This window comes from Exserohilum turcica (assembly GCF_000359705.1).
Source record: "Exserohilum turcica Et28A unplaced genomic scaffold SETTUscaffold_3, whole genome shotgun sequence".
Classification (NCBI taxonomy): Eukaryota; Fungi; Ascomycota; class Dothideomycetes; order Pleosporales; family Pleosporaceae; genus Exserohilum; species Exserohilum turcicum.
In genome coordinates, this window is record NW_007360136.1 from 1,921,525 (window position 1) to 1,942,225 (window position 20,701).

General features: G+C 53.2%; 7 protein-coding genes across 7 annotated transcripts; 4 read left to right on the forward strand and 3 right to left on the reverse strand.

The window, feature by feature from the left end:
• Positions 1-1,035: 1,035 nt before the first annotated feature.
• Positions 1,036-3,084, forward strand: SETTUDRAFT_179622 (uncharacterized protein; the record flags this gene model as incomplete). The annotated part of the gene is made up of 3 exons (XM_008029361.1): positions 1,036-1,054; positions 1,081-2,594; positions 2,649-3,084. 3 exons carry the CDS (start codon positions 1,036-1,038, stop codon positions 2,916-2,918), a joined length of 1,803 nt encoding a protein of 600 aa, XP_008027552.1. The 3' UTR covers positions 2,919-3,084.
• Positions 3,085-4,923: 1,839 nt separating this feature from the next.
• On the forward strand, positions 4,924-6,042 carry SETTUDRAFT_179623 (uncharacterized protein; the record flags this gene model as incomplete). Its single annotated transcript, XM_008029362.1, has 2 exons — positions 4,924-5,389; positions 5,599-6,042. 2 exons carry the CDS (start codon positions 4,924-4,926, stop codon positions 5,817-5,819), a joined length of 687 nt encoding a protein of 228 aa, XP_008027553.1. The 3' UTR covers positions 5,820-6,042.
• Positions 6,043-6,872: 830 nt separating this feature from the next.
• On the reverse strand, positions 6,873-8,922 carry SETTUDRAFT_154670 (uncharacterized protein; the record flags this gene model as incomplete). The annotated part of the gene is made up of 5 exons (XM_008029363.1): positions 6,873-7,802; positions 7,873-8,010; positions 8,063-8,550; positions 8,600-8,746; positions 8,868-8,922. 5 exons carry the CDS (start codon positions 8,920-8,922, stop codon positions 6,873-6,875), a joined length of 1,758 nt encoding a protein of 585 aa, XP_008027554.1.
• Positions 8,923-10,598: 1,676 nt separating this feature from the next.
• On the reverse strand, positions 10,599-11,994 carry SETTUDRAFT_163801 (uncharacterized protein). Its single transcript, XM_008029364.1, has one exon. The coding sequence runs from the start codon at positions 11,968-11,970 to the stop codon at positions 11,035-11,037; it is 936 nt and encodes a 311-aa protein (XP_008027555.1). The 5' UTR covers positions 11,971-11,994; the 3' UTR covers positions 10,599-11,034.
• A 1,514-nt stretch (positions 11,995-13,508) lies between these two features.
• SETTUDRAFT_137417 (uncharacterized protein) lies at positions 13,509-14,705 on the forward strand (the record flags this gene model as incomplete). Its single annotated transcript, XM_008029365.1, has 1 exon — positions 13,509-14,705. Exon 1 carries the CDS (start codon positions 13,560-13,562, stop codon positions 14,703-14,705), a length of 1,146 nt encoding a protein of 381 aa, XP_008027556.1. The 5' UTR covers positions 13,509-13,559.
• Positions 14,706-15,099: 394 nt separating this feature from the next.
• Positions 15,100-16,458, reverse strand: SETTUDRAFT_137419 (uncharacterized protein; the record flags this gene model as incomplete). The annotated part of the gene is made up of 1 exon (XM_008029366.1): positions 15,100-16,458. The coding sequence occupies one exon, from the start codon at positions 16,456-16,458 to the stop codon at positions 15,100-15,102; it is 1,359 nt and encodes a 452-aa protein (XP_008027557.1).
• A 172-nt stretch (positions 16,459-16,630) lies between these two features.
• On the forward strand, positions 16,631-20,497 carry SETTUDRAFT_91078 (uncharacterized protein; the record flags this gene model as incomplete). Its single annotated transcript, XM_008029367.1, has 4 exons — positions 16,631-17,062; positions 17,118-18,124; positions 18,418-20,188; positions 20,240-20,497. The coding sequence occupies 4 exons, from the start codon at positions 16,631-16,633 to the stop codon at positions 20,495-20,497; spliced, it is 3,468 nt and encodes a 1,155-aa protein (XP_008027558.1).
• Between the last annotated feature and the right edge of the window lie 204 nt (positions 20,498-20,701).

The window sequence follows — 20,701 nt, forward strand, 5'->3', positions numbered from 1 at the left end:
CAGCCATGATTGCGGGCGTCACCATGGTGTTTGGTGGCGAGGAGAATGGGCGTGGCCGATGTGTCGAGGGCCGCTGTGTGGTGAGGGGGGTTGGCAAGCTTTGGCGGGGGGGGGGGAGTGGTGAGAGGGGCAGGGAGGGGAGGGGAGGGGAGGGTGGGGGACCACGTGCAGCCACGTGACCCGGGCCTGTCTGCAGCATGCACGGCACAGCACATACACATACATGGACTCTCCGACATGACAAGAGGGCCCGCCATCATGTCGATGCAACGGTTTCTCCCGTGGAAGCATGTTCCCTGGATTCTTTGCACAGCCAAGTCCCGCGCTGTGGATGCCGGCGCGCATCCCGTCGGCTGCGAGATCACGCATGGAGGAGCTCTGATGGCGCTTGGCAGCCAAGCCAGGCCACGCATGGCACATAGCAGCTGTCAAAACTGCAGACTCGCAATTCAAGACAATTGCCTGAGCATGCCGCACCCGTTGTCTGCTCGCGGACGTCCACATTGGTGGCATGCAGTTGTGGAGACGCTGCTGCACCCGGGGTGCGCACGTCCAGTTTAGAGGTCCGCAGACGTCGTCCCATCCCAACCTCACCCAGCTTCCTTCTTTCTCCTCCCCGAGCCCAAGGCCCTGCGAGAGCGCCCTATATAGCCCCAGCACACCGCCATGTTCAGCTTCAGCGGTAAGTCGCCCGTCCACGTTCCACTCGTCCCCTCCCGTTTCCTTGGGGCTCCACGTGGGCACATGCCGAGGCCCCGTTTAAGCGCTCCCCCCAATGCACTCCCATCACCAACAAGCATTGCGGACAAATCTCGACACACGATGCAGCAGCTCCTCTTTGCTACCCTGTGCCCATAGCACGCTGCTTCCTATTCCTCGCGCGCTGGCCGGATGCTGCAGCTATAAGGTGCCCTGCATAGCCTGGTCTGTTTGGTGGGCATTTCACACATGTTTCGTCTGAGACGTGCAGTGCACGTGCAATCTAGTCGCTGATACAGGGCTGTTCGTTCATAGGAAACCTACTGGCAGGGCAATATGACACGCAGAAACAAAGGTCGCCTCCACCGAAACCGACACCAGTCACGTTTCCTGCCCTGCAACCTCCCGAGCCGTCGACGCGAGCACCGCCGGCTTCTTGGTCCCAGCCAGGCGTTAGCATCTCGGACCGTTTTCTGCAGTTGAAGAAGCCTTCCGATGTCGATAAGGACACCTTGGCCTTGCTAAATGTCACGTTTCAGCCCGAATGTGACCTTGAAACGTTGCTGTCGTCTCTGTCAAACAATGCAGAGTCATTTCTGCCTCCCAAATGCTGGCTCGACGCCCCTGGAGAGCACCATTCGGCTGCCGGTGCCAGCGCTGCTGGTGCATTTCTGAGCAATGGCAGGAGACCACCAGACCAGCGAGACTTCTTCGTCCGTGCAAGAGAGCTTTTTGTCAACAATGCAGATGCCTTTTCAACTCTGACGCGTAAAAGCAGTGGCAATCAACAGCCGCCCGTCCGGCTGGCTCATTTTCGCAAATTCTGGGAGGCCCTCGATAATGTCGCATATTATTGGGATACATCTTTGGACGACTATCTCCCGTCAGATCAGGAAGCAAACCATGCTGAACAAACAGCATCCGCCCCCCTACCAGATTCTACAGATGCCAACCTACAGCAAGCCACACATGAAACTGATATAGAACGGGCTTCTGCGACAACTCCGGGAGCCTGTACCCCCGGTGCAGAAGAGCCTCGTAAGAAGGCAAGGATGGAAGATAATGGAGGTGAGAAACCGTCGATGCGAGTCCGAACTGAAAAAAGCTCTCAAACACTTTCGCCGCATGAGATAGGTGCTGGCGATCGTATACTTCGGAACAAAATTGAGCTTCTCGAAGTCCTTAGAGCTGCAAGGATGCGAGCTGAGGGTACACCAGTGAATCATTCTCCAGGCTCATATCGGGGCTACCGTATCGGCAACGGGGCTGAAATGCCGGATCAGTACCGCATTGAGTGCGTGCGTTCTTTCCTCGAACCCATCGCATGGGCTTTTGGTGTCACGCTCTCCCCACACCGCCGTCCGCCTGTGCTCACAATCGAGCACGTCCGCTTTCCTGTTCGCATGAGCTCAGTAGCCTGGCGTGGTCCGCAAGACAGAACGAAAGCTAGACAGGGGTGCTTAGAAGGTCCTGTACTAGGCATGCAATGCAGAGCGGATGTCAATTTTGGGGCAACGGGAAAGTTAGAAGCCCAGTCCATTCTTGATGCTGTGCGCGAGATAGGAGGGCTTCTTTTACTTGCACAAGAGAGAGCTAGAGAGGGAAAGAAAGAACGGAGAGGGGGCGAGGGTAAATGGTGGACAACAAAGCCGCGCTGGGGCGGCGGTCCTGGAGGCGAAGTGGGTGAGGCTATTGGAGCTACTGAGATCCTCGCAAAGGATGCAGCTCCTAAGCCTGAGGAGAAGCCTCTTGAGAGAAATCGAGACGGCTCAAAAGCCCGTCGCAGGCCAACGCCAGCTGAAGTCTGGAAGACGCTGCGACCAGGAAACCCGCTCTGGGACCCCAAGGTGACATACGAGGCCATTGGTAAGGACAAAAGTGTCAAGTGGGACGATGTAGGGCTTCGTGCGACAAGTTGATCAGGCTCGATTGCTGATCCGACATTCTAGATCTTCATGGTTTCGTCATTGAACCACCATATTAGCCTGCTAAGATTTCGCATACACCCGGCATACCTGGAATATATTACAGAAGGTAAACTGCCTGTTGAAACGCCAGCAGAAGCCGACTGGTGCTCGCCAAAGTTGCAGAGGACAAGATGGTTTGACTTGTTCAACATCGATGACCGCACCGAAGCTATGAGAGGGGTTTGGGGCATCATGTCCTATCTTATGCGTGCAGAAAAGAAAAGCCACGAAGATGCTGTCTCGAACAGGTGACGGAATTTCCGCAATTGGCATACCTCCTGTACCGCCCACGAGCGAAATCACAATACGAAATTTCCGATTGGCATCAGTCGTGGATATGGGGTTGGGAGACTCATCAAGCGCTGGAGGCCTGCGATTCTTGCGGCATCTAAGCCTGAGAGCAATGACACAAACTTTTTGATCGACCCATATGCGCTCAGCCCCTCTTCCAAGTCGTCAACGCTCTGTACCCGTCTACATGAGACGCCGAACTAGATGTGGCAGGACTAGCAAGGCTTCGTGTCGCAATACGTTCCAAGAATGACACTAAAATGTGCCTACTTTGCAGATTGCGCTAACTCAAGCAGTGTTGATTTTGACAATACACCTCTTTTCGGTGACAGTTGTCTGACTAGTGACCAGGAAAAAGGTATAACAAGACTACAAGAAAAAGACAATTGCAAGATGCTGATGCACAGCTGCTTGAGTTGATAAGGCTCATGCTGCACAGCCATGATGCGACCGGCATGGTCCACGTGAGCCCTTTCGTCTGTACGCCTATCTTCGGTGCCATTGGGTGTCATTGAATCTGGCACAATCACCTGCGCAAGCTCTGAGGCCGACGGTATCACTAAGAATATCAACGTTGCTCACCAACATCCAACAAAAGACTTCGCCTCGTCGAGCATAACTGTGGCGTTTTCTAGGCAGTCTGTGCCGCCTGGGCGCCTGATGGCGGCTGTCAAATGGTCAGTGCTCCCAGACGCTTGCTGATGGCAGCTTGGAGCACCACGGGCAGCACAAGACCTACGACTACGGCTCAATGTACCATCATCTATGCTGGCCCAATCATCTCCAACAGCAAACTCACTGTTCAAGCAGCGCTCACAAGCAATGTCCGGTTACACAAGATTGGTGTCTCTGACCAAGTAAAGCTCGCAGCAGCACAGCTTGGGTGACGGCAGCATCAATATCACGCACTTACAACCCCACTCGGTTACGAGCGCATTTGCACAAAGACTCGAACAGACCAATACGCTCTACAGATAATGATACAGCAATCTATCTCAGCTGATTCTGGCCAGGCTTTGCTCTACCCTGGTTGTCGGTTCAATGCTGTGGCACACATGGTCGCAATCTCCAACAGCTATTCACAGACCAAGTTTGCAAAGGGAAGAAGGTAAGAGGTACCTATGTACCTAAGTACCTAAGTACCTCAGGAGGGTAGTCGTGTTTGGTGGTTTGATCCGCAAAGGCTCATCTTACGACAATTTGTAAGTGATAAGCTTAAATTCTAACTTTCCCAGCGGGAGCAACAATGTCGTAAGCACAGTATCATTTTGGAAGAATATACCTGGAACTCGGTCACCAAACAAGTCAGGACAGGGAAGCCCGTATCCAGGAACAGGCCAATGACTGGTCATCCTTTCTGATGACCGCCTCCACCAAGCAAGAGTAACAGTGGCTTGGAAGCCTACGACAACGAGTGCAGACTGAGCGGTCAGCAGCTCGACCATTCCCTTCTCTCAAGCCCATCTTCTCTCCACCGCCGAATTTCCTTGGGGCGTCTGCCTTGCCTTTGCCAGCCCCACTTCTTCTATATAAGTCTGCGCGCATACATAGGCTTGACTCGTGTAGGATCGCAAAACTACAACCCCGAACTTTGCTTACTACTTTACTCATCCACCAAAAATCAATCTATATTAGCCCCCAAAGCAGTCAGCACAGCCTCCAGTTTTTTTCTAATCACCCCCTTCCAGTTACCATCAGGTGAACTTTATCACACTCTGCTTTGGGACTAAGGGCTTGTTGTAGCCCCCCCTTCCAGCTTTGCAGACTGCCAACACAAACGCCGTGGGTAAACGAGACCACCAGTATCAACATACCTTCTCGTCGTCAAGCTATATCAAGGGCACTCCCCCTACCTACGATCATAAAACTCAACAAACTACCGTTCATCTCCCCAGCCATTGGCATCTGATACTCCCTTCCTACCATCACTACCACTCCCCATCCAACCCACCTCGTCACCATCAAAATGATCACCAACCTGTTATTCCTGTCCTTCGCCCTCCTCACCACGGCCAGCACAACCGAAACCTTTAAATCACGTACTCTGCATCCAGAACTCAACGCCGCGCTACGCACCGCCGCCACAGCCTTTGACCGCGCGGCGCTGCTCCCCCGCGCCGCAGACTGGACCTACGACTTCACACAGCACCCCAACTACAACTCGGCGACGGGCGCCGTCATTACCGCCGACGCCGCCACGTTCCCCGCCGTCACGGGCCTCGGGTCCAGCGTGGCGCTGCTCAAGCTCGCGCCCTGCGGCATGTTGCCCCCACACCTGCATCCGCGCGCCACCAACATGGTCACGGCGATTACGGGAAACACCACCACGTACATGATTGGCGAGAATGGCGTTGGCGTGAGAATCGTCACTTTGCTGCCGTTGATGGTGACGGTGTTTCCGCAGGCGAGTCTGCATATGATGCAGAATAATGGTATGTTTTTATATTCTTGCTCTCCTCCGCCTTCTTTGATTTTTTGCCTTTCCTTCCTGGGATGGAGGTTGTTACGGTTTACTCATCTCTGCGCATCACTACCTTCTCTTCCTTTCTTTCTTCCTTCCTTGGGCTTACTTACCCTTCCTTCAACATCCACCCCCACTTCCACACCCCAACTAACCCCACCCTCTTTCCCCAACCCACAGACTGCGAACCCTCTCTCCTCCTCTCCTCGCTCAACACCGACGACAGCGGCACACTGAACATCCTACCTAGCCTGTGGTCCGTCCCACAGGACATCATCAGCGCTGCTTTCGGCGATGCGTCGCTCAACACGCAGGACGTCGGCAGTCAGATCCCGTTTGTCGGCACCGGCGCTATCATCGGGAGTGCCGAGTGCAAGAAGAGGTGTGGTATTCAGACATGATGGTCTTGAGGATGGAGATTGGAGAGTTGATTGGGCATGGCGGGGTGAAAGGGTTAAAAACAAAAAGAATAAGAGAAAGAAGAAAAAAAGAGAGAATCATGTTGCAGCTGCTACGGAGCGTGGTCCGTATGTGTGTGCGTTGGCGCGGCGACTTCTTTTTTTGGATTACTTTTCTCCTTCTAGAAACAAAGTCATTGTATTATTCCGCTGTTTGCTTTTGAATATATTCCCCTTTTCTCCCTGTCTAAGCTTATTTTTTAACCTCCTGATGTCTCGTGCACTAGTCGCAGCAATTCCTTGTGTTCGCTTTTTTTTCTTTTTCTTTCTTTAGTTCTTTCTTCCTCTCTCACTTTACAGAATCGGCGATTTACTCTGATACAACGAGAAACAGAGAAGAAGAGGAAAAACTACATCCCACTTTGATGCGACACGTGATGTTACAACGCTGATAAAAGATCGCGATTAGAAGAACAACTCTTTTTTTTCTTTCACTGCCAACTTCGTATTTTTGGCGTTGTCTTAGTCTCGTCTTACATGTGCTCTGTGCATGACTCCATCCCGCTCGGCCTCGCTACGGGCCGTCAGCCCGCGTCAAGTCAGCGGGGGCGCGGAGCCACCTCGGCGATATGACCAAGTTGCTTCGTAATAATGCCGAAAGTAAGCATGGCAGGCTTTGTCAAAAGAAGTGGGTGTTGCAGATCCTGTTGTTTGCGTGCATCCACCGAAATGAGACGGTTGGATATTCGTGCAATAACCGCCGTGGCTTGCCCGTTCCAAGAGCCCGGTATCCATGTGGAGCAGAGAGGTCAGCATTCAACTACCGACACGAGAGCTATGTGATGTTTTCGGCTCTACGACGCATATAGGACTGATGGTTGCACATCTAGTTGTCGCATGCAAGTAAGAACGCGAGTAAGACAGTATCTTGTCGTACATCCACTAGGCAATCCCTACTGACCGCGGCCCGGTATCATGTTCTCATCTGAAACCGGCATTGGAGGATCGGAACATGTTGGTCGCTTTGGTGTATCTTGAACTCGAGAACCACTTCCTTCAAGTCCCTTCTCCTGAGACCCTAATGTTGGAGAACGCAAGATCTGGTCCTTCCCCAGCAAGCTTAGAAGACATGTGGGTAATGACTTCATCAGACCAGCGGAATGCATCGACCTGCTGGTAGTCCAGAAGGGAATTCAAAGCTCTGATGATCCACTGCCGGACCTCCGTCGTACAGTATTCATACGCCACGACGAAACTGAGGCCCGTATGAAATGCGCCGATAGGCCTGCTAGCCCAAGCATCCTCCCATGTCTTGCAGATCTCCAGAGCAAGGGATCGGCATTCGCATTGCAGATCATATACAGTTCGGTCCCACGGTGGCAAGAGCCGTGTTAAAACTTTGTTCGTTAATATGACGACAGACCAGAAGCAGTTGTATGCCGTCATATCTCGCCAATTGTTGAAGTGATAGATGTTGCGTATGGGGCTATCACTTTCGCTGGATATTGCCTCAGCAGCAACGGTACCATTTCTGAGCTTCGCATTCATATGCTCGCCCAAAGTTCGAAGGGCAGCCTTAAGATTACGTACCTTGTGCAGCAAGGCAGATCGTGCAGGTTCGTATGGACAGGCAAACGAGCTTGTGTCGACTGAGTAGGGGGCATTGATGGGTTGTAGTTCGTCCAGGAAGTCCATATCATCGAAAGAGTCGGAAGAAAAGTCCAACGATGGGGGAGTCCCAGAGAAAGATTTGTGAGAACTCTCACTTGAGTCAAAATTGAAGCTCATGTTATGCGGAAGGTGAAAGACGTGTTGGTTGCCCAGCTCTTTTAGTTGGTTGAAGATACCTGGCAGTTCAGCCATATATTGCATCAAGTCAGTGTTGAGACAATCGTCGAATCCAAGCCCTGTCTTGTCGAAAGCGATTTCTCGCCAGCCGGGCGAAGCGAGGAAGCACGGTTTACGCTCGTACATGCAAGTTATGATCTGCCCACGTGTTAACCGAGAACTTATTTTCATAATAGCCCCGTTTATAGATCATGGGAAGTAAACCTACTATTCCACCTCGGTTGAAGCGCAGCATCTCCTTTGTGAAGGTGTCTTGGTACGTTCCTGGACCTTGTAGTTCCATTAATCGACCCGCGCCTCCTACGTGCGTCAGATATCTGTTGCCCGTCCGTGGACCCGCAAACGCCTGGTGTGGTGAGTATGCTTGTAAAGATGAGTCTAGAACGAGTCAACTTTACCTCAACCAGACCAAGCAGGACCGATGCGCAAAGTGTCTCGGGTGATAGGCCGAGCTGGGGGTGTTCAAGACATGTCTGCAATGTCTTGATGGCACGGATGTAGAGCTCGGGGGAAACAATCTCGTTCGCTGACTTCTTATAGACCAGCGATGAATGGACGTTTACGAGGACGGTGACGGCTGCGTCAAGGGCGGGGTTATATCCAATCCTTGCTGGGACTTCTTGAATAAACGATCCAAAGACGGACATTCGGTGTCCAGCACTTCCCGTTCGAGTAGCTGCAATCAAGGCGTAGGCGAGCTGTTGATCTTGCGATGGCGACGGCTGTCTCAGAAAAGGAGACTTGGGCGGACTCAAACTCGCAGACACTGAGCGCGGGGACCTTTTTCGAAGTGTCGAACCACCGTTCGATATCCTGAACTTGTGGACAACTGAGCCATTTTCGGCGTATTTTTCGTTGAGCTGTGTCAAGCGGTTTTCTCGGTGTTCTATCGTTCATGTGAACATCAGGCTTTGTGTTGGACGGGCGCAGCTTACCCGCTGGTGCACTGGCCTGGTCTGCCGCAAATCTCGCAGAGCTGGGATTAAATCTAGGACCGAGGTCTCTGAAAGTATGTCGTGCTGGGGGGCCAGGGCAGGATTTGCCGTTCTTTTGGCAGTTCAAGCAAGCTGGCCAGGTTTCGTCTTGTTCGCTATTAGTCAGGGTGCTTGAGTCGCGCGCGAGCCCGAGCCCTGGGATGAGCCTTACCGCACTCTGGTGATGGTCAGAAGAAGTTTCCACTGTGAAGGGACCCGGAGGACTTACTAATTTTCCTTTTCCGGCAGATGAGGCACCCAGTACTTTTTGGGACACCAACCATACTTTACCGCTGGGGCGCCTGTCGAAAGCCTTCAGTGCGTCGTGTTAGTACTGTGTTGTGCGTTGGGCAGCGTCCGTGGAACTAGGAAGAATACAGGGAAACGAATTCAAAAATATTCGCTGTCGACACCCGTCGGTCGCCATCTGGCCGTTGGACGATGCTGTGTATGAAGTATGCAGGATGGCAGCCCTCTCCTACGCTTCCTGGACAAGCTCCCACATTGTGGCTGCGTACAAGGCTTAGTGCTACAAGGCTGGGTGCCCACATCCCGCCAGACTGGCGGTGGGCGTTTTGACGAAGATGAAGCTCGTCAACTCACGTGTTCGCAGCATAGAACCCAACTGGGCTAGTTCTGACGGGTATACGACGCCAACACAAATGATTGGCTGGGCCGGATATGACGACGAGGTCCAGGAAGTGGTCTCGGGTACGGATTTTGCTCCAAGCGGATGCTAGAAGTGTCGCCGGAAGCGCTGCGTGTCGGTCAGATGGCTGGTGTAATGTAAGTGTAGACGAACAGCGGAAGGGCCGATGCAAGGGCGACACACGGTGCCAAGCCGCTAGAAACTATGCACACCACGCCCCCTCAAGCCGCCCAGCATCTCCATGGAGCCTCGGTGGGCGTGCACTTGGCCCCATCCAGTTGGCTTTGCTGGTGGCTTTCCCTCACCGTGACGATGCTATTCCCGGCCTGCCTCATTGCATGCGCCACAAGCCACACGCCATCATTGCGTGGCTGCTTCACCGCACGAGATTGCCGCGTCTGCGACATAGGCATACAGTAGTGGTAGGGCTAGGTGTAGCGGGAACGGCGGCCACGAAGCACCATGCAAACGGCAATTTCATCCGTTATTCGTTCGGACAAATCCGAGGCTCCCAAGGTGTGGAGCACTTACCCTTCGCGGCACCTAGTGCCTCTCCAACGGGCGTGCCGATGCACCACACGCAGCCAGAATGATGTAAGAGCATGGCCGCCTGTAGGGCTGATAAGACACCTGCAGTATGACTCTGCCGTGGAATGGCTGGGGCAAGGGCTTCGTATGCCGTGTAACGGCAATGAGGGTCCGCCAGTCGTTACTACGAGGGTGAACGCGTCCACAGTCACAGTAGTCGAGTAGCCATTGGCATCCTCAACGCCAGGCCCGTCACGCCATACAACAGTGGCCATTGGGACGGTCTGCCTCTGGGCCTTCTTTCGATACGTAAGGGCCAGAGAATGCCCCTCGTGACCCCACAAGTCTGTCCCCAGTGGTTGCGGGAGGATTGTGGCGAAGCTTGGTTGCATTACCAATCCCAGATCTATAGTCGTTTATTTCCGGACTCCACGCAACCTTACTGACGATAATTTAACGACAGGCATACCAGGACCATCTGTTCCAAAAGATTCAACTGTGTGAGCCTGACACGGCTGTCTGTAAGATTGAGCCTCGGTATCTTACCTCGACACACTATCGAATGCACTGCACTGCCCTCATGTCCCCCTATGAGATTAGCGCTCAGGACGTCAGCTTGCTGACACTCTTATCAATCCTCAACCACTGATGAGTATCTGCCAATCGTGAAGTGAGCTAGTTAAATACAGGGGGCCTGAGTATAGCATGGCCTACACCATCAACGTGTATATCTTACTGAACTTGTGTATTGATCTAATGGCGTCATACTCATGGTTTGTTTTTATATCTTGATACCCAATCTTGGAGAAAGCCAGGTAGATCCAGAAAAGATACAGTGTGAGTGTGCCTGGAATGATATTGTGGAGATGCCGAATTGGTGTATGCGGAGAAGTGACCCTTTTGCTATCCTGCACTCTGCATTCTGCATGATACAAACAACAAAACAGCTCTTCGATCCAACATGTACAACGCATCAGCTTGGCAGACACAGCCCGTCTGCATTCGCTGCTAAAATGCATGAAATCATACCCGCCCCATATCCCAGTCTTCTGGGCTTGATGCATCACACACGCTTCTTCCGATCTTAGCGGTTCCGAAACTGGGCCGAGGCACTGGTATATTGTATCCGTTTCAGCTGAATCTTTGCTTTTGATCGAACGGATCCACATGCGTCATATCCTGTTGGTGGCGCCAGTCAGCAGTCCTACGGGCCTCGTGCCTATTCTTCCATGCCATCGTCATCTTCACTCTCTGTCTTTTTCTTGGCCCCTCTCTTACTCTTTGGCTTTGCATCTTTGACTGCCTTCCTCTGCACCTGGTCACCGACACGCTCGCGTTCAGCAGAACCCTCCTCCTGAAGACGTGCACTCAGCGTCTTGAACTCTTCAGAGTCAACATCCATACCCACAAGACTTTCCAACATCTTGATTTCGCGGGCCCAAACACCCTTGTCCTCGATCTTTTTGCCGTTTTCGTCAACAACGTCGATCGGCGTCTCAAGAACCATTGGAAGGCCATGGAAGCGTTCGTCATTCATCAGGTTGTGGAACGATTGGAGCCCAAGATAGCCAGTGCCGATACGAGCGTGGAGGTCGCGATGGCTGGATAGAGGAGCTTTGCTATCATTGACGTGGAAAGCCTTGAGATAATCCAAGCCGATTACTTCATCGAACTTCTTCATCGTTTCAGCATACGCCTCAGGGGTGCGGAGGTCATAGCCGGCGGCGAACACATGACATGTGTCCAAGCAAACACCTACGCGACTCTTATCCTTGACAAGCTTGATAATGTCTGCAATGTCAGAAAATGTACCGCCAATGGTATTGCCCACAGTTGCCATGGTCTCGAGAACCGTAACAACTTTACCAGTCTGTGGGTCCGCATGAGCTCTGTTAAGGTTCTCGGCAATGATCTGGATGCCTTCCTCGTGCGAAGTTGCGTTGGAATTGCCAGGATGGAAGTTGTAATAGCGAATACCGAGCCTGTGGCATCGCGATAGATCGTTGAGAAAGGAATCATAGGCCTGCTTCTTGCGTGCCGGATCTGGGTGTGCAAGGTTGACCAAGTAGGACCCGTGAGGCAAGCAGCATTCTGCAGCGTCTATACTGTGATCTTTGCACCATTGGATAAAAAACTGTGCATGTTCTGGATCCATATCGACTGTTTCCCACTTGCGTTGGTTCTTCATGAACAAGGCGAAAGCATTACCACTAGCAAAGTTAGCCTTGTCTAAGTAAGAGATGGATTTTTGGAGCACAGGGTTCTTGATGTGCAAAGACTAAAAGGCTTACCCAATGTGTACGACGTTGGGGATGGCGTTGTGTACACCTAATCATTATATTCAGTTCATGTCTGCTAAGAACTTGGTCAAGTCGAATCATAAATTTGACCAAAACTTACCTCCGGCAATGCTGACATGCGCGCCAACTCGCAGCTTGGTATCCTTGGTACGCTCTGCAATGGGCGGTAGAACCTTCGCAATCTTGGTCTTGGACTTTGTTGTTTTCTTGGGCTTGGCTTCCTTGTCATCGTCGGCCTTCTTTGTCATAATTTTGGTGCTTGTTTTGGCCGACGTTTCCGTCTTTTTCACAACCTTGGCACGTTTTGGGGGTATTTTCTCAGGCTTGCCTTCGCTGCCATCACTTTCTTGAGCAACTATTTCTTCGTCTGTCTCCTGCTCGACTTTCACCTTTTTCGTAGCGCGCCTCTTAGGCCGAGGTGACTCAGTGGCGGGCGTGACAGTATCCTCTATGGCAGTGTGTTGTACCGTGGTCTTTTTCGTACGCGGCGTTGTCTCTGCCTTTCTCTTCTTGCCATTGCTTACCGGCTGGACAGCGGCAACGGATTCGGTCGCTGAAACAAGGTTGTCCGGGACTGGCGAAAGTGAAGAGTCAGAAGACGTGTTCCTCAGTTTCTTGGCCATGGTTTGTATTGCTGGAAAATCGCTGTCGGTTGTAGGTGGGGTCTGTGAGCCGGTAGAGACGGTTGATATGGCCGAATGTTGAGTGCGGGAATGCGCAAGCGTATGAGGCGAAAAGTATTTTGTGCGAACGGAAGGAGCGGAGGATAGGAAGCGAGAGTGGTGAAGACAAGATCGAATGTGTAGCCGGTGAGAGAAATTGCTCAATGCGCCCCTGATCGCATTTTCCGAGACGTTTCTTTGTGATATTCCGGACAAAGAAGGCGGTGCTAGGAGGGGCCGAGCGAATGCCGTATTGCGAGAAGTAGTAAAACGCAAGCTTTGGTACGAAAAATGACGCTGCAGCTGAATGTTGGTGATATTCGAAAAGGCGAACGAGGAGCGCGGTTTCGACGCAGTGTGATTCAGGAGAGAGCGAGCATGAATGGAAACGGCAAAAGAGCGACTGCGCAGGGAAAAGAAAACAAGATTTCTGGCTTGCATGCACTCGGGTCTCATACGAAAATAATGAAATGTATGAGCAATTGATGCGATGGTGGAAGGAAAGACGGCCAGACGTCATTGACCGAGGACGCGTTTAGCAGAGACGCGAGCTCACCTTTCTTTGCTAACCCCGCGTTAAGTCCGCAACATCCAAAAAATTGTCCCCACATCCAACAGCCGACGCCAACATTGTCGCCAACTACACTCCCTCCTCGTAGCACCACAGACGCTTGACAGAGCAGTCGCGGTGTCCTAGATATCGTGCCGCTTATAACATAGAGCCAATACCACCCATATCAACTCCACGGAACAAGCGAGAAGCCCACCCACGACCGCCTAAGATGCCCAAAGCAAAGCAAAAGCGCAGCAAAGCCGGCGACAGCAATGTCTCTCCTTACGCAAAGCCAACTTCAGCCGCCGCGGCGCATTCGATTTTCAAAATGGACAAGGACCTTGGTCAGCATATCCTGAAGAACCCCGGTGTCGCGACAGCCATTGTCCAGAAAGCGCACCTCAAGCAAAGCGACCACGTCCTGGAAGTCGGTCCTGGTACCGGTAACCTGACAGTCCTGATACTCAAGGTAGCAAAGCAAGTCACAGCCGTCGAGATGGATCCGCGTATGGCAGCCGAATTGACAAAGCGAGTGCAAGGCACACCCGAAGAGAAGAGACTTACAATACGACTGGGCGATGTAATCAAGGCCGAATTGCCACGATTCGACGTATGCATTAGCAACACACCGTACCAGATCAGTTCGCCCTTGGTGTTTAAGCTGCTGGCGCTGCAACACCCACCACGCTGCTGCGTACTCATGTTTCAGCGCGAATTCGCTATGCGCCTTTTTGCGCGACCGGGCGAAAAGCTCTACTCGCGCCTCTCAGTCAACGTGCAAATGTGGTCCAAAGTCTCGCACGTCATGAAAGTCGGGCGTAACAACTTCAACCCGCCGCCGCAAGTCGAAAGCAACGTGGTGCGCATCGAACCCAAGAACCCACGGCCGCAGATCGCCTACGAGGAATGGGACGGCCTGCTGCGCATCTGCTTCGTGCGTAAGAACAGGACTCTGCGCGCGAGTTTCATGGGCACCGCCGCCGTCCTCGATCTCCTCACTAGCAACTACCGTCTGTACTGCGCGCAAAACGACATCCCCATCGACGATACCCCGCTCGACCCCAGCGAAATCGCAGCCGCTGAAGAGGCCGAAACCATGGATGTAGACGACGAATTCAAGGGCTTCTCTGACCCAGATGACCCAGACGATGAGCTGCCTGATTTCTTCAAGCAGCTGCAAGCTGAGGGCAAGAAGAACAGAAACGGCGCGAATCGCAAGCGCAAGGGCAGACTCGCGGAGCTGGTCAGGGAAAAGGTTAGAAAGGTCCTGGAAGATGAGACGCAGCTTGCGGATAAAAGAGCGAGGCTGTGTGACGAAGGCGACTTTTTGAAGCTGCTGTATGCGTTTAATCAAGAGGGTATCCATTTCAGCTAGACGAATGAAAGGCACGACGGCAAAGGAAAGACATGTTGTTTGAGATGTAAAGAGATGGGCATTGTACATGGCGTTTTTTTTCTTCCTCTATCGGGATCCTTGTTATGAATCACAATGGGCGTTCGAGGGAAGGCTGGGGGGTTTTTTTAATACCCAAAACGAAAAAAGAGGGCATGGCATTCATTCCGCCTTGATGTATGCTTTTTGAAGGGGTGATCATACATTTGTGTGAGAGAAAGAGAGAGAGAGAATTTGGACAATATTTTTAACTCTACATCTGAACAAACTGGTACTGGGGTATCTTAAATTACCTACTTCACTATATCCAAGTCTTTCGTCTCCTCCCCCCATTTTCCATTATCTAACTTTTTTTTCCCGACTATTTAATTTGCGCTCAGGCCTCGATGAAAGGGTTCGGAGGCAAGGTATCGGGGTCGTAGCCGTTGGTTTCCTCTTGTTTGATGCCATTCTCAACAATTGCGTCGTTGTGCCCGTCTGCCTTCTTCTCTTCGGCCTCGACTGCGCCTTCTTTCGGTCTCCATAGCCTCACGGTACGATCTAGCCCCGCACTGGCAATCAGTTTCTCTGTGGGATGCGTGTGAACGCTCAACACAGCATCTGAGTGACCCTCGAGTCGTTGGAGGATGTTCTTGCTGCTCACGTCCCAGAGGACGACGGTGTTGTCCTCACTTCCAGACGCTATAAAAGTATATTCCTGCCCAGCTCGGCGATCGCCATACGTTCCAAAGGTTCCCAGGAGCGAGTATTTCTTGTTCACGTGCCCTTGATACGTCTTTACGCATTTGCCCTTTCCATCAATGTAGTTCCAGAGTCGGATGCACGAGTCGAGGGTCCAGGCTAGGATGTACTTTCCATTCGGCGAGAAGATGACGGAGGACACGGGGGCATTGTCTTCGTGGACGAGGGTGCGCAGGCACTGGCCAGTTGCTGTGTCCCAGACACGGATCAGGCCGTCATGCGAGCACGAGACGATGAGTGTGCCGTCCCGAACGAAATCGACGCCGCCGACTGGATCGCTGTGTGCGGGTAGAGAGCGCATGACCCGAGCGGCGCGCACATCCCACAGGTAGACTGCTTCGTCGTAGGAGCCCGAAACAAGCATGTTGCCCTTTGGACTGAACGCTATGCTGTATATGTAGTTGTGATGCCCGATGAATGGAGTGGGATGTGCTAGCCCCGTTGCTGTATCCCAGAGTCGGATGCTCTTGTCGTCGGAGCCGCTCGCGAGAATCTTGGAATCCAGTGACCAGCATATTGTGCTGATACCCGCGAGGTGGCCTTCGAGGGTGTGTTCGAGTTCGCCGGTCCTAGCGTCCCAGATCTTGATGGTGCAGTCGGCGGATGCAGAGGCGAGCCATCGGCCATCGGGAGAAAACTTGACGCAGGTTACGCCTTTCTTGTGGCCACGCAGAACAAGCGTAGGGGCGTAGTTGAGGGAAGCTGGCTTTGGTGGTGGTCGTGGAGAAGTGCGCCGCCGACTTGGTGATGAGGACCGCGAGCGCGGTGAGCGTGATCTGGATCGCGAATAGGACCGCCTTCTTTCTGCATAGTCTCGTCGGTCGTCCTCGCTGTTGTCTCTGCTGTACCGGCGCGCAGGCCGTTCAGCTAGTCTGTAGCTGGGCGAAGCATTGGGTGGTGTGTGGGATGCTGAGCGTTTGCGCGGTCGTTCGTCATCGTAGCCGTCGTCGTCGTCACGCCGTCTTTTGGGTGAAGGAGAAGGAGTGCCATCCATTGTGAAATGCAGAGTAGGAAGATGTTTGGTGTTGGATTGGGAAAACGCGCCTGGCCGGCAATATGGCTGCTAGCGTCCGGGCGGTCTACCAGCACCCCTGCAGCATCCCAGGAACTATTTCCCCCGGTTGCATCATTGCTTGTCCTCCCAATTCTCCAGGTACGCGCCCGCCATGACTTCTCAAGCTATCCAGCCACCTTCCAAGATTCGACTTCTTTCCCTCAACTGCTGGGGCCTCAAGTTCATCTCCAAGCTGCGCAACGAGCGCCTCACAGAAATCGGTGTTCAGATCGCCGCCGCAAGTCAGCAACCAGATATCGTCGGCTTGCAAGAGTGCTGGACGCAGCAAGACTACCATGCGATTCGTGAAAAAACAAAACACATACTGCCTTATGGCAAGTTCTACCACAGCGGAATCTTTGGCGGCGGGCTGGTCATATTATCTCGATGGCCCATCATCGAGAGTAACATGGTGCGGTATCCGCTCAACGGACGGCCTGCTGCCTTCTACCGAGGAGACTGGTTCGTAGGCAAAGGCGTGGCTTGCGCAAGGATACAAATGGGCCCTTCGCAAAGAGATGTTGCAGAGGTCTTCTGTACACATGTCTGTCCCCAATCCCTTTGGCGAAGACTCCAAGTGCACACACTGACCTGAGCAGCTCCACGCCCCCTACGAACGCGAACCCCACGACTCCTACCTCTGCCACCGAACAGCCCAAGCATGGGAAATCACGAAACTCATGCGTGCAGCCGCCGAACGCGGACACCTTGTCATCGGCATGGGTGACTTCAACATGATTCCCCTATCCCTCGCACACCGCATTATAGAGACACACTCGCCGGTCCGTGACGTATGGCGCATACTACATCCCGAGTCTTCGATCGGTGCAGCAAGAGACGAGGTCGAAAAGCTCCGAGGCGTCCCAATCCCGTCTGCTGAGTTCAACATGACTATCAACGGGGCGACGTGTGACAGCGAGTTAAACTCCTGGCGGTGGAACAAGGGGCAGCAGAGGCGTCTTGCTAAGGGCGAAAATGTGCAGATTGATCCTGCTGTTCCAGACCCCAATGCGAAGCGGCTCGACTACATCTTCTTCAGCAGCGGAAGGACTCATAACCCAGAGACAAACGAGGAGATGGCCGAGTGGGAGCTGAAAGAAGCCAATGTGGGCATGGAAATGCGCCATCCTACACTCCACTGCTCTCTCAGTGACCACTTCTCTGTGGAGGCAACACTGACGAGGACTTCGACTGCGCCGTCAGCTGTCCCGCTGTCGCCTTGGGCTCTGCCGGAACGCTATTTGCCCATCGAAACGTACGATGAGATCCTGGCAACGACAGTCAAGTACCAGGATCGGGAGCGGGTGCAGCGCAAGCTGCGCATAGGCCACTTCTTCTACCAATTATCCCTTTCGATTGGGTGTTTGATTGGTGTATGGTGGTCACCAAGGAACTTTGTCGCGTTCATATTGATGTTTTTGAGCACACTGGGGCTCAGTGTGGGCGTCATTGACGGTCTGATGGGGCTGCTGTTTGTTGGTAGCGAGCTCAGGGCACTCAAGGAGTTCGAGTGGGAGGTCAGAAATGCTCGGGAGCGGGCGTTGGCGAAGGCAGAGGCGGGAAAGACAACAGTGGAGGATAATCGGTCGTCAGACGCGTCAGAATAGTGATATGAGACGGATTTTCAACGCGATGCCAATATATTTGTTGGGGTTATATGGCCTCTCTGTTCATGGTTCTGGTCCAAAGTGTGGAAAAGACGCGTGCACGTGCTGTTGTACAACCGCGCGACACTGGGGTTGGTGGCTTGGCTCTCCATGAACCACAACCCCAATCCTCTTCCCTCCGGTCGTCAAACTTCACACGCGGAACCCCATCTCTCTGCGCGCGCATTCGTTCAATCGCACCAAGCACGCGACTCGCCCAACCATACCTGCCCCGAGCACATCTTGCACACAGCCTCGAAAACCTCGATCGCGCGGTTCGGGAGTCCGCAGCCCTCACCATGACCGACCAGCCACAGCAGCCCAGCGGCCAGCAGCAGCCACAACAGCAACAGCTACTGCGCCCCGATGATATCCTCAAGCTACAGTGTCTTCCCGAAGATGAGAAGCAAAAGTATCGCTTAATCATGCAGAACTTCTGGACCATTTGCAACCAGCACCCGGTAGGCAGTCAAGAAAACACCAATGCCCGCCAAAAGCTCGCAGAGTCGTCGCAGAAGTTCATTACGCGCGAACGTCAACACCGAGCCAAATTGAAGGCCCAGCAACAACAGCAGCAACAGGGAAACCAGGGACAAGCAGGCCAATCTAGTGCGGCTGGGCAAAACTCCAACACCGTCAAGCAGGAAGGTGGCCAGGCTCCCAACCGGGGGGCCGAAGGCGCCGCGGGAGCATCGGGCCAACAGTCGCAGGGGCAACAATCATCTAACCAAGGCCAAAATCAAGGTCGCGGCCAAGTGGATCCTGCTATAGTAAAGCACGTCCAAGATTTCCCCATGCAGGGGCCGTTGAATGGGCCTTCGCCGGGCACGCCCGAGTATGAGGTCAAGCTGAAAGAATACCGGACTGGCTATTTGAACATGTTGGCGAAACAGGCGTCCCTCAACGAGAACAGAAAGAAGCTTATGCAACAGCTGAGCGAGCGACAGAATAACGGACAAGAGTTGCCACAGGATTTACTGGTGTTGAAGGCCAAGATTGAAAAGGAGCACGCAAACATGAGGGCCCAGATTGACAAGTTTCGAGCTCTGCAAAAACAGTGGAAGGGAGAGCGCGAGCAGAATCCGCAGGGCCAGGCCCAGGCGCAAAACCAAGCACAATCACCGCCACCCCAGCAGCAGCAGCAGTCACAACAACAACCACAATCTCAGAATCAACCGCAGCCGCCTCAACGACAGCCGTCGCAGCCTAACGCGCCTGCTCAACCCCAGATAAAAGAAGAGCCTCAAATCAAGATTGAAGGCGGCCAGCAAGCGCAGCCGCAACCACAACCACAACAACAGCCAGCTCAACCTCAGCAACAACCACAGTTCAACGTACAGGCAAATCAGGCAAACCAGGCAAACCAGCAGCAGCAGCCACAACAGCCCCAGCAGCAGCACAACCCGCAGATGCCTCCTTCACTTCCGCAACAGCAGCCGCAACAACAACAGGCTCGACCACCGCCGGGTCCTCATTCTCAGTCGATGCCACCAAACCAGATGCCTCAGTTCGCGCAAGGACAACAGCAACAAAACTTCCACCCACAGCAACAGCGACCCCAGATCAACCCCATGCAAGCCAATGCGCACCAAAGCAACTCACCACATCCGCAATCTGCAACAACAGCTGGCCCGCCAGTTCCACTCTCTCATCAAGCGGCTGTCAGCGCTGCGAACCGGTCTTATACCGACCCTCAGCGCACAAACACTCCCATGCAACCAGGCGGACAGGGCGGCAACTTTGGCAGTCGCGAACGGGAGCAGCTCAACAATCCCAAGATGCCAATTCCACGCCACTTGAATGTGACATCACCGCAGGCCGTACACATGGGCCAATCCCGACCAACAATGAGTGGTCCCACAAATGGCGCGCCAGGACCTATGGGCCAACCCGTCATCCCACGACCACCACCATTCCAGCTTGAGGGCGATGGCGACCGTGTACTCAGCAAGCGCAAGCTAGACGAGCTCGTCCGCCAAGTCACGGGCGGCTCGGAAGAAGCCCTCACACCCGAAGTCGAAGAGGTAAGCGTTCCCTCAACCCCAACTTGACCCTTCCCACTAACAACTTCCCAGGCTGTTCTCCAGCTCGCCGACGACTTTGTCGACAACGTCATCAGCAACGCATGCAAACTCTCCAAGCTCCGCGACTCCCCCCAACTAGACATCCGCGACATCCAAGTCATCCTCGAGCGCAACTACAACATCCGTATCCCCGGCTACGCCTCCGACGAGGTCCGCACTGTCCGCAAAATCGTGCCTGCGCAGGGCTGGGCTTCCAAGATGAATGCTGTTAATGCTGCTAAAGTTATGGGTGGTAAGACGGACTTTTGATCACACCCACTCATCCGTGTGTCTTCTTCTTCTTCTTCTTCTTCTTCTTCCTCTTGAGGTAGGCGTGTGCTGTGCAATTGAAAAAAAATAATGTCTTGATTCTCGGTTGATTCATTTTTTTGGGAAGGGGGGGGGGTTAATTGATGTAGATTCGTATGCTGAAAATGAAATACTTTTTTATAAAAAAAATTGCGTGATGCATGA